The 11,704-nt window shown below is 42.0% G+C and overlaps 1 protein-coding gene across 2 annotated transcripts in view; it reads left to right on the top strand.

The window, feature by feature from the left end:
- The first annotated feature begins 3 nt into the window (after nt 1-3).
- KIF15 (kinesin family member 15) overlaps nt 4-11,704 on the top strand; it is a 60,600-nt gene continuing 48,899 nt past the window's right edge. For both annotated transcript variants that reach the window (XM_032762378.2, XM_032762387.2), the window contains exons 1-10: nt 4-189; nt 1,891-1,933; nt 3,419-3,602; nt 4,305-4,381; nt 4,986-5,023; nt 6,684-6,781; nt 7,165-7,344; nt 8,213-8,422; nt 8,543-8,668; nt 10,331-10,453. In XM_032762378.2, the coding sequence (XP_032618269.1) occupies nt 171-189; nt 1,891-1,933; nt 3,419-3,602; nt 4,305-4,381; nt 4,986-5,023; nt 6,684-6,781; nt 7,165-7,344; nt 8,213-8,422; nt 8,543-8,668; nt 10,331-10,453 (1,098 nt within the window). In that variant the 5' untranslated portion in view covers nt 4-170. The remainder of the gene's footprint in view (nt 190-1,890; nt 1,934-3,418; nt 3,603-4,304; nt 4,382-4,985; nt 5,024-6,683; nt 6,782-7,164; nt 7,345-8,212; nt 8,423-8,542; nt 8,669-10,330; nt 10,454-11,704) is intronic.

Here is an 11,704-nt window from a genome sequence, read left to right as displayed (position 1 = left end):
CAATGGCCGCCCCCATGATGACTTCGCCTCTCTCCCCCCCGAGCAGTTAGCGCCAAATTCAAACAGGCCGCCATTTTGAGCCGTCGGGAGTTCCGAGTGCTGGGGGAGGGGGACGCGCCGGGCGCAACGGGGTTTGGAGGCGAGGAAGGACGCCGGGGGCTGCGCGGACAATGGCTCCGGGGACCAAAGGTGAGAGGGGGAGGAGGACGGGGTCACTGCGCGGTGCCCCGGCGACTCGCCATGCGGGAGGTGGCGGCTCGCTCGACGGCTGGTCTGCGTTTGTTCCGTTTGTGTCATAAAAGGCTGCTTAGAAACCGCCTCTGGCAGCTCCCTGTCGCGTGAGGCAGGGACGGGCCTTTCGCGGGGAGTGAGAGATCTGAACTGGCGCCAGGGCTTGGCCACGTTTCTTAACGCCCCCGCCTCAGTCTTGCCGCCTCGGGGGTTTTCAGAGCTTCGGTGCCCTTCCCCCCTCCCCGGTTCTCCCCTAACGGTTTTTACCAGCCGCTCCCATTGTGAGCTGTGACAAGCACGAGCAACCCGCCCTGTGCCAGCAGCGCTGCTGGGGGACGTTTCCTTTGCCGATATTTGCCTTTGGGGCGAGGGGAGGTGCCCCATCCAATCCCGAGCTCCACTTGTGGCTCAGCTGAGTGAGGCCCCTGCAGTCAGCTGAACGACTTTTCCCTTCTGCCCGGGGTCTCAATGGCGTGTGAAATGCTGGTAGCCTGAGGGACTCGTTTCCCAGGCAGAAAGCCAGGAAATAACAAGGAGTGGGGAAATGGGGAGGCACACGGGGGGCCTTGGCATGGGGAAGAAGAATGGGGGACACACAGTGCACTTGGCCTGGGGAAGAACGAGGCACAGTGGCATGTGATGGAGGGGTAGTCCCTGGAATAAGGGGAAAGGGAGAGACGGGAGAACAAATAAGGGAGGAGAGGGACCTACAGGACCCATACAGAGCCCCTGGGGTAGGAGACATGGGAGAGATACAGAGCCCCGGCATGGTGGAAGGGGTGAATAAGAGGACACAGAGGCCCTGAGGTAGGTGGGAAGTGGTAGGGAGGGCTGGGGTTTGCAAGAAGTTAGAAATAGAGAGGAATAGCACTGAGAGCTTGTGGGGGAGAATGGAGGCATTCAAGGAACCCAGTCAGGTTGGCTTTCAGAAGCAATGAAGTGAGCCAGCCTCTAGCTAGTGCTGAAAGTCTAAATATGCCTGGGGCAGCCTGTTATGACACATCCTAGACAACTGCCCTGCTCAGGAAAGGTGCATCTAGACCACAGTCTGGACTCCTTGATTTTGATTGTCCCTCAACTACAGGCCCACCTCCATGGAACAATGATTTTTCTGCACAGGTTGGGGCAGATGGGGCAAGTCTGACTCAGGGGCTGGAGTATCTCGGGGAGTGGGGCAAAGGACAAGGAGACAGACACTACTCTGAGCATGGAGGGGGCAAACTGTAGCCGCTTACAGGAGAGAGACTTTTTAATTTGTTGCAACTAGGTGGAAGGGCAATGGTCAGCGTAAACAGTACAATCCGGACTTAATGTTCTGTGCTATGGCCTGTGTTATTCAAGAGGTCAGACTAGCTGATCACAATGGTCCATTGTAGTCTATGCATCTAAGAAATGTCACCCAAATAGATATAACTGTAATCCTGCAGTTGATTGCACTGGTTGCATCTTTGCTTCGGTGGTGTTCCACACAGTTGCAGTGGTCTGGCCTTGTGCAAACAATTGTAGAGTTGAGATCATACTGATTGTACAGTGCTCTCAAATAGACAATTTTTCCAATTTTAACTCCCTTGATATCACTTGCAGTACTTTTTTAATGATAGTCATAAATTATTTTCTTTGACAGTTTGATGTATTTTTTTTCTTTAAAAAACAAAACAGGAGATTCACGCGATGCCACACAGCCTCTGTCAAATACACCAAGGTAAAAGACGATTTGCTCATTTTTGTATTAATTTCTCATATACTAACATTAAAAGACTGTTTGGGGAAAGTCTGATATGTATATGATGTATTGTTTCCATTCATCCCATCATTTGATACTGCAGTTATCCCTCCCACTTTCATATTTAGTTATTCCAACCACATTTTTTTCCTTCAGGCAAGTTCAGTTCTAATACTGCGATGCTAGTCTATAATCAGTTTCTAGGGGCTTGGCTACACTTGCAAGTTAGAGCACATTAAAGTAGCCCCAGGTGCCCTAACTCCTGAGGTATCCACACTGGCAAGGCACTTACAGTGCCTGGAGCCTGCAGCTGGAGCGCTCCTCGTAATTCACCTCCACAAGAAGCATAAAGCTTGCTATGTCCTGGCTGAAATGCTCAGCTGTCAGCGTGGACAACATGTTGCATTACTGTGCTGTGATTAGCCTCCAGAAATTTCCCATAATCCCTTGAAGTCAAGCTGCCATTGTTTTGAACTCGGCTGCAGGCATGTAGATGTCGCCTGTCATAGCTCCATTTCTGATGGCTGGCATGCTTATCTGCTCCAGGACAAAGCACACCATTACTGTGGAATGCTGCTGTTGTGAGTGGGGGTGGGGGCAGGGGCAGGGGAATCTGTTGCTGTCTGAACTTATAAGACAGTATGCTGACATACTCTTTGCTTCCCAAAACACACACACTCCCCCCACATACACAGAGCACACTCCCTGCCACACTCTACACCCCCACATTTGAAAAGCACGCTGCAGCCACTTGCACACTGGGATAGCTACCACAATGCACTGCTCTTTGTGGCACTGCATGAGCTGCTAATGTGGCGACGCCAGTGCGCTTGCAGCTGACAGTAAACACACAGCAGCATTTTCCCTGCTGCCGTCTCTGAAGGCTGGTTTAACTCCCAGTGCTCAACATTTGCAAGTGTAGCCAAGTCCTAGAAAAGCATTCAGGAGTGACACAGTTAACATACCCAAGTTTGAGGCTGTCATCTCTGCTGACCCAAGAACAAGAGTCTTCTACCCTAATGTGTATTTTGTATTGCAGTATGTTAAGCTTTCAGGGGATCCCTTTAAATATCATGAAATGATCATATGCAAAACTGTATTTGGACTAATTTTTTGAAGGACATACCAGTTAAATGTATAATAGTGATTAGGAACATAGGAATTGGCTTACTGGATCAGACTCATGGCCCATTTAACCAAGTATCCTGTTTCTTACAGTGGCCACCACCAAATGCTTCAGAGGAAGGTGCAGGAAACTTTGCATTAAACAGATATGGGTTAATAAGCCCCTTGCAGAGGTCTGTTCCTAATCTCTTATAGAGGTTATCTAGTTTAGTACAACTTCAGGATAAACCTCTGCATGAGTTTCTCCACTTAGTCTGACTTCTCTAACTTCATATATTTTCTCAAGTAGCTGACAGACATGTTTTCAGACAACTTTATATATAAATATTCCTTCATTAGTACGGAAGGTGATGCCATCAAGGTCTATGTGAGAGTACGTCCCCCTTCAGAGGGAGCTGCATTAGCTGATGGGGATCAAGACTTGTGCTTATCAGTTCTTTCATCAAACGCTCTTCGTCTACATTCAAAGCCTGAGCCCAAGATCTTCACTTTTGATCATGTTGCAAATATAGACACAACCCAGGTAATGTCTTTAAAATGACAAGCTCACTAAAATACAAAAAAATGGTTGCAATAACTATACAATATCTTTATCAATATCTCTTTCCCTGGTTTTTATAGTAACCAGGCTGGCGAAGCTCAGTTATAGTTACGCTATCACGGCAAATTCATTTTCTTCTCCACTGCTTTAAGAATTTCTTTTTTTAAAGTTTTCTTAAGAATTGCTCTTTGCATTTGTACAATGAAATTGGTGGGAAATTGTGCTTAATGATAGATAGGCTATTATGGGCCTATAATGTATGACGCTGCTAGAGAAACATTCTGTATAAGCAAATTATCACTGAAGCCCACTGCTGTAGGCCTAACAGAATAATGCATGACAGTAGATGGGAGTAGTAGTTAGGCAATTCAATTCCATAACACTGAGCAATTGATTCAGTACCATAACAAAGTTCACTTACCTGTTTTGCAGTCAGCATTAGTAAAGGGTTGTGTGGCCTATTGTTGGTGCATTTGCTTTGGGGAGTGGGAGGGGATGTAGTCATTTGATGCATCTAGCCTGGCTATGTATCATTTAATATATAAACACACACAGTTCTGTATGTAACATTGTTTTATAATAATTTTCTTATAGTGTGGAAAATACTGGGGAAGAAAGTGTTGTAGAAAGTCTTTCATGTTTATGAAACCTTAATGCCAGCTTCCTTGTCCTTTTTCTCATCAGGAGGCAGTGTTTTCAAGTATAGCCAAAAACATTGTTGAATCTTGTATGAATGGTTACAATGGAACCATCTTTGCATAGTAAGACATTTACATTTATTTCATATTAAACATGAGTTGTAAAAAATTACTTGCATTAATGAATACCAACTTAAGTATCAGGGTATAACCTCATACTCTGGTGTATTTGTGTGTTGTTTTTTTTGTTTTGTTTTGTTTTGTTTTTAAAAAAAAAAGCTGCCTTCTCACTTGATACAGCATTCCAAAGTGTGACATGGTGAAACTTTTTGCAACTGACTTGTAGAAGAGTATTTAATTTCTAAATCCATATTTCTGAAGCTATCTATCTGATGCAGTGTGGTTGTAGTTGTGTTGGTCTCAGGGTATTAGGGCTGTTAAGGTAATATCTTTTATTGGACCAACTTCTGTTGGTGACAGAGAAAAGCTTTCAAGCTTACACAAAGCTTCTTCTCTAATACCATGGAACCAACATGGTTGCAACAACACTACTTACAACAGTAGTAGACTTCGAGTTTACAGTGTTTTTTTACATCTTCAGCTTATGAGAAATAATTTGTCCATGTCAAACTGACAATTTGCATGAAAGATGCAGATCAATGAGGGATGTCACTGCTAGAATAAATTTTGCTTATTTGGGATTTTTGTTTGTTCTCTTCTTCTTTAGTGGCCAAACTGGGTCAGGGAAGACTTTTACTATGATGGGTAAGTGTATAAAAGACTCATTTATATAAAGATTTTTTCTCAATACTAGTTTTGAGATATGGTTTAGTTTTAGAACTTTTTTTATGCTCTGTAAATTATGTGATTTGGTTTTACCTTCGTCTGCAGATAATTTTTTAATCTTACTGCTTTTGGGATTGCATAACACTCTTAGTGCAGTTTCTGTCTTTCTCACAACATTCCCAGAGAATGGGGATGGTACTATCTTGCCCTCTTTTCTTTGAGGTGAAAAAGTCCATTCCCTATTTTCCAGCTGAAGTAAATAGCCCAATGAAATCAAATGTTTGTAGTCGAGTAGTTTTAGAAAAATTTAAAAACATCTTTTTGTTTCCCCTTTTTGGTTCCCAACCCCTCACTTTCTGGGAAAAATACCGTGGTAGGTACCTCTTTTCTGTGTTAAATATTGATAGAGATATATGGACGTTTTCAAAAAGGCTGCCTTCCCAATCTTGAATTTAAAGGTCCATCTGTATATAAAAGGAGTTTACATTATTCTTATGCTATTCATAACACTGGTAATTTTAAATACAACAGTTAGTCAGTCTCCCTTTTTACTTTTAAAGAGGGACAGTTGCCAAAATCCTAAACTGAAGGGAGTGCATGGCTCAGGGACTTGCTATGAATTGGATGAACAAGGCAACTGAATTACTTTCAATACTTGAAATGGTCTCTGCAGCCCATGGTTGAGGCAGGCACATTGGTGGGAAGTTTGCACTGCTTCTTCTTGGTCCATGTGTGCACCTGTTGCTGGCACCAGGGGTGCCCAAGGCAAACAACAGTGATTCGTACCCGGAGTGCTTCAGCGCCAATGAACACACCAGGGGGAGAAGCAAGCAGAGTTTATTTGAGATCTCAAAGCGGGGCTGGGAGACTTAGTACGCCTCAGATCCAGCCCAGCTAAAACAAGCAGTCTGTTCCTTTATATCCATGAGAACTTTTCTCGCTGACTAGCAAGCCCCCATTTCCCCTCCCTCTTCTGTCCGGCTGCAGCATTCTTTTCTCACACACTTCTTTCTCTGTCTTCCCCCTCCCTCTCCCCCTTGTAGAGTTACATTGAACAGTTAATTAAAGCTGGCGTGAATTACGACCTTGTCTTTGTAAACCATTATCTCCTCTCCCTTGACCAAAAGTATGCAGGCTTCATTATTTTTGCTCCATACCAGTTTGAGCAGTCTTACAACTGATAAGGGCTGGTGCACCTGGCCTTTCCCCTCTGCCAGCCTCTGAGGTCAATTAGAGTTTAAACATGGATGGACTTTTGTTCACTAGAGGCCTGAAACAGGGAGACCTTATATTCTTATTGCCTTTTACCTTCTAAGTTACTTAGGATTATCCTTAGTGACACCAACACACCTATTCTCTGAATATATAGACTTTAGTATCCAGAGCTGTAAATCTCTCAGCCTTTCACAGGCACTAATTTAATTTAAATCTTTTTAAATGTCAGTTGACAAAGCAAAATCAACTGATTTTTTCAGGAAATAGCTTGATTTCTTCTTTCTTTGTTTTGCTGTGAATGATTGGTTAAAAGACTGGTAGTTGCAGTTTTGTATAATGGTATATGTAAGTGTCAACCAACTGCTGTTGTTGAATAGCATTTCTTAATTAAACCTACTAAATGTTTTTAATTAAATCTCTTTAGGGCCATCTGACTCTGATAATTTCACACACAGCCTGAGAGGAGTTATTCCTCGGAGCTTTGAATATCTCTTTTTTCTAATCGAACGTGAAAAAGAAAAGGTAAAACTTTTGTGTTACTGAAGTCACAGGAATGTCTTGCTTATGAAGCAGCTGAATAAATTAAATTTTGGTTAGTGCTCAAGTTTCTTGTGTTATAGCTGTCTTGCATCAACTTTACCAGTTTACATTTAGTATAGTATCCTTTGTATATTGATAGCTACAAGTGCCAATGGAAAGATTTAAATTTCTATACTGAAAGTAGCTATTTTTCTAGGTAAAAAAATTGTCCTTTGGGCACTATAAATGGTGTTAAGGTACAGTATACATCAATAATAGCTTTATACCTTTTATGAAGAAAATGAAACAAACCACTGCCATACTGTGTTAGAGACCAGGTCTCATAAAAGCTGTACATCTATAGTAGAAATTTTCATGTTTTACAGGCTGGTACTGGTAAGAGTTTTCTCTGTAAGTGCTCGTTTATTGAAATCTACAATGAACAGATATTTGACTTGCTGGATTCTGCTTCAGCTGGACTCTTTCTCAGGGAACATATCAAGAAGGGAGTCTTTGTAGTCGGTGCTGTGGAGCAGGTGTTAACCTCCGCTGCTGAAGCATATCAGGTAGTCTGTTTCATGCTGTTTGATATCTGGACATTGTTCTATCAGCAACATTGTACAGTATTAGCTCTAGCAAAAATTAAAGTGCCTAAAAATAAAATGCTGGTATCTTCTGAAAAATATTTTGTAGAAATAGAACATCTATAAACAGAGAAATATTTTGTTTGTTCTAACTTTTCTCCAAAGCATGCATGTTCCACATCAGTCCTAGATGAATGTTAGAGATTATGAAAGTTGTAGGATTTGGGGAGTATAAAAATGCACTGATGTTAATCATCTGCTGATGTTTGCTGTGGACCTCAGTGGTATAGTAGCAGGTTTCTTTGTCCCACTACACTGTTGTTCCAGATATCCTTCACACTGTACTTCCAGGTGCTGAGTAAGCCTTACTCTTCTAATGATCAGAGCACATGGCTTGTCTGTGGTTTTAAAAGGTTTTATTTGTACAATGTTAACATATTTCTATAAAAACATAAAAAGGGGAAATAGAACTTTGGAAAATATCCTTCTGTAGCAAAGACTTGGAAAGTCATATCAGTGAGTTGGCAGTCAAAATGTAGCATAGCAATTTTTTACAATTTCTTTAGTCTAAACATGGAATTGGGTTGACGAGTGAAGGAAAGTGAATAATTAGTTCTAATCCTATAAGCTAATGTTCAAATCATAAACATTGTGATACTCATTAGGATTTCCAACTGTATTACATTTTTATATGAAGATATTCTGGTGCTAAAAGTCAGTGGTTGTAATGATTTATTGAAAGGTCTCATACTGGAATATGTTTACTCTGTCTCCCCCATTGTATCTGAGTAGTGGGATCACTCTGAAATTCACTAGATGGTGCTATTTGCTGTCTCTTCTTGCTGTTTAGGTGTTAACTATGGGCTGGAGAAATCGCCGTGTAGCATCTACCTCAATGAATAGAGAATCCTCAAGATCACATGCGGTCTTCACTATTACTGTAGATTCAATGGAGAAGAACAGTGAGGTTGTTAACATCCGATCCTCTCAGCTGAACTTGGTGGATTTGGCAGGGTCTGAGAGACAAAAAGATACCCATACTGAAGGAGTCAGGTTAAAGGTTGGTGCTACATATCTGTGGTTACTTTATTTTTCTCTTCAGTTAAAGATTTTTTTAAAAAAACACCTTGTTTTAATCAGGACAGTTGTCTTCTCACTTACACTCTCTTGTATGTTTTAGGAGGCAGGTAACATAAACCGATCATTAAGCTGCCTGGGCCAAGTGATCACAGCACTTGTTGATGTGGGTAATGGAAAACAAAGGCACATTTGCTACAGGGACTCAAAGCTCACTTTTCTGCTACGGGTAACATATAATGTTCCGTTTTCATTTAATAGTTTTAAAAAGATTTTTATACTGAGAAGAGAAACTGAGCTCAGTTCTGTAAAATTGGGCTGCTTCCTTTCACTGTTGCTAACGCTTCCTGGAAAATCAATTTCTATATGCCATAGGATTTTAAATTATCATTTTGCCTGTAGTAAGGTCTTAGGATGAATTGTAAGGCTCTGAAAAACACACTTTTCAGCTTTTCTCTGCTCAGAGGTTTTGTTGTTGTTTTTTTTTTTTGAAGAAGGAAAAAGAGAAATTTTTTAAAAGATATTGATAATATCAAATTGATATTGATGCAATGAATGTCTTCAGTTATCTGTGCTTTTATTTTATTGTGTGCGTGTGTGTATGCTAATCTATTTTAATGAGCGTGGAGGATAAGCGCTATTCCCCTGCAGTATGGAAAAGCCTGTATATCGCAGAAGTGTAATAGTCACTGACATGAAATGCTTCTAACCTTAAAGGTTTTATCTATCCTTAAAGTAGCCACACCAAATGTTAGCAAGATGTAGCTGGTATTAGTGACAGAAACTTCCTGAAGATTAGAAGAGGAGTATTCTCATTGTATGAAGGGCTCTTTTAAAGAGAAACTGCAAAGCAGTTATGAGGATTGAGTGAATTCCAGTGTTCTCTGTTGAATACCATCACTAATCAGAATTCATTCTATGACATCAAATACCAAGTTTGATTGCAATCCATGATAGCATTAGTGATGTCACAGACATTTGTTCCTTATTCCACTATGACAGCATTCTACCCATTCCTTCTCCAAACACTTTTTCCATGCAATCTGTTGGTCTTAATCCTCTATTTTAAGAATTTCTCTCTCTCTCATTCATATAAGTATAAAAAGTTGAAATTCTGTCTGTCCATTGTTTTCTTGTGCCCCACTCTTTAAAAAGAGATCCACAACAACAGATCCTTACCCCCAAACAGAACACCACTGAAGTTTGAGAGTCTTCTTGCAGAGCTGGGGTCTTAAATTGCAAGTGCCTTAGGTGATACTTACCTATTCTATTCTGTACAGATATAAGTGCACTGCCAGCACTCAACAAATAATACTAACATATCTAAAGATCTATATCTAACAGTGAGAAGTTAGTTGTCTTTGATCACTCAGTTTCCAGCCTGTCTGCTAAGACTACCAACAAGTGTCTGTGAGTGATTTTTTTGTGATGATGATGCTTATCCAGTAGAAAATATAGCCAGGTAATCAACATATTTCACATAGGTAGCCAAATGGCTGGCCTTCAAGGTGGTAATAACTTTCAATTGCTATTGACCAGAATTCTAAAGTGAAATATTTGATATCTCATTACAGATTTCCTGAGTCTCCTTTTGCCAATGATAGCACACTGCCCAGTTCTAAATTTCTGAAATGATCCTCGTTTAATTACAAATCGCTTCACAATATAACAAGATTAAGGTTCTTGAAACTAAGCTCTTATTTATATTTAAGGTTGTGTCCTCCTTTCATAACCAGCTTTGAAGTAAAGCTTCACAAACAAATGTAGAGATTTTTCAAGTGAACCCATTATAGTCTAAAATTACATACCAGACAACTTGTAAAAGAACTATTAATTTCTACCTGTAACCAAAGATCTTCAATTTAAGCCTATTTTCATATTTTTCAAACAGGATTCCCTTGGAGGTAATGCAAAAACATGCATAATTGCAAATGTTCATCCTGGATCTAGATGTTTTGGTGAAACTCTGTCCACCCTTAATTTTGCTCAACGAGCAAAGTTGATTAAAAACAAGGTAAAAAAATTATTTAATATCTTTACTATCATGACTTAAATACAATATTTTGTCATATTATATGTGAACCAATTCATTTTAAGAAGCGTTTTACTATGGTTAACTCAAATGAAAATCATATTGAAAAAACAAATTTGCTTGCTTGGGTTTAGAACGGGTGGGCAAACTACGGGCTGAATCTGGCCCCTCAGGGCTTTGAATCCCGCCTGCGGGATTGCCCCCTGTGGTGCTGCGTGTTGCTCTTCCCTCCAGGCACCACCCCCTCCAGCTCCCATTGGCCAGGAATGGGGAGCCGCAGCCAATGAGAGCTTTGGAGGAGGTACCTGGAGACGTGGCAAGGGCAGCACTTGCAGAGCCCTTCGTTCCCTCTCCCCCAGGGGCTGCAGCGCTTCCTGGAGCGGCACGGGGACAGGGCAGGCAGACAGGGATCCTGCCCTGGCCCCGGTGCATGCGCTGCCACCCTGGAGCTGCTTTAGGTAAGCGGCGCCGGGCTGGAGCTTGAACCCGTCCTGCACCCCGCCCCCAACTCCCTGCTCTAAGCTCCCTGCCTGCACCTCGCATCCCTCCTGCTCCCTAACTCCCTGCCCTGAGTTCCCTGCCTCACCCTGCACCCCTCCTGTACCCTATAACCCCCTTTTCTGAACCCCCTCCTGCACCTCAACCCCTTGCCCTGAGCCCCCTCATATACCCGCACCCTTCCTCTGCCCCAATCCCTTGCCCTGAGCCCCTACCTGCACATCGCACCCCCTCCCACAGCCTGCACTCCCTCCCATACCCCGGTCACCTGCCCTGGCCCTGCATACAATTTCCCCACCCAGATGTGGCCCTCAGTGCCAGAAGTTTGCTCGCCCCTGGTTTAGAATAACGAAAACTATTTATTTTTTAAAAATCGAATGTACTTTTCACTATTTCTGCAGTTTATCCTTTGTGTATCATTCAGCATGGACAATAGAAACATTCTATTTGCATTCATTTATTTTTCATGGGTTATTTTTTCTTTGAATCTGCAGCATTCCATGGAAATGTGTAAATTCAAATAAAGCTTTAATTAAATGCTTTCAAAATTATTTTAAAGCTTTGTAATACTCTGTTCTTCTTCGAGTGATTGCTCATATCCATTCCAGTTAGGTGTACGCGCCGTGCGTGCACATTCGTCGGAAGACTTTTACCCTAGCAACTCTAGCGGACCGGCAGGTCGCCCCCTAGAGTGGCGCCGCCATAGCGGGTAATATATACCCCTGCCGGCCCGCC

Source organism: Chelonoidis abingdonii, chromosome 2 (assembly GCF_003597395.2).
Source record: "Chelonoidis abingdonii isolate Lonesome George chromosome 2, CheloAbing_2.0, whole genome shotgun sequence".
Classification (NCBI taxonomy): domain Eukaryota; kingdom Metazoa; phylum Chordata; order Testudines; family Testudinidae; genus Chelonoidis; species Chelonoidis abingdonii.
This window is presented reverse-complemented; position numbering and strand designations above follow the sequence as displayed.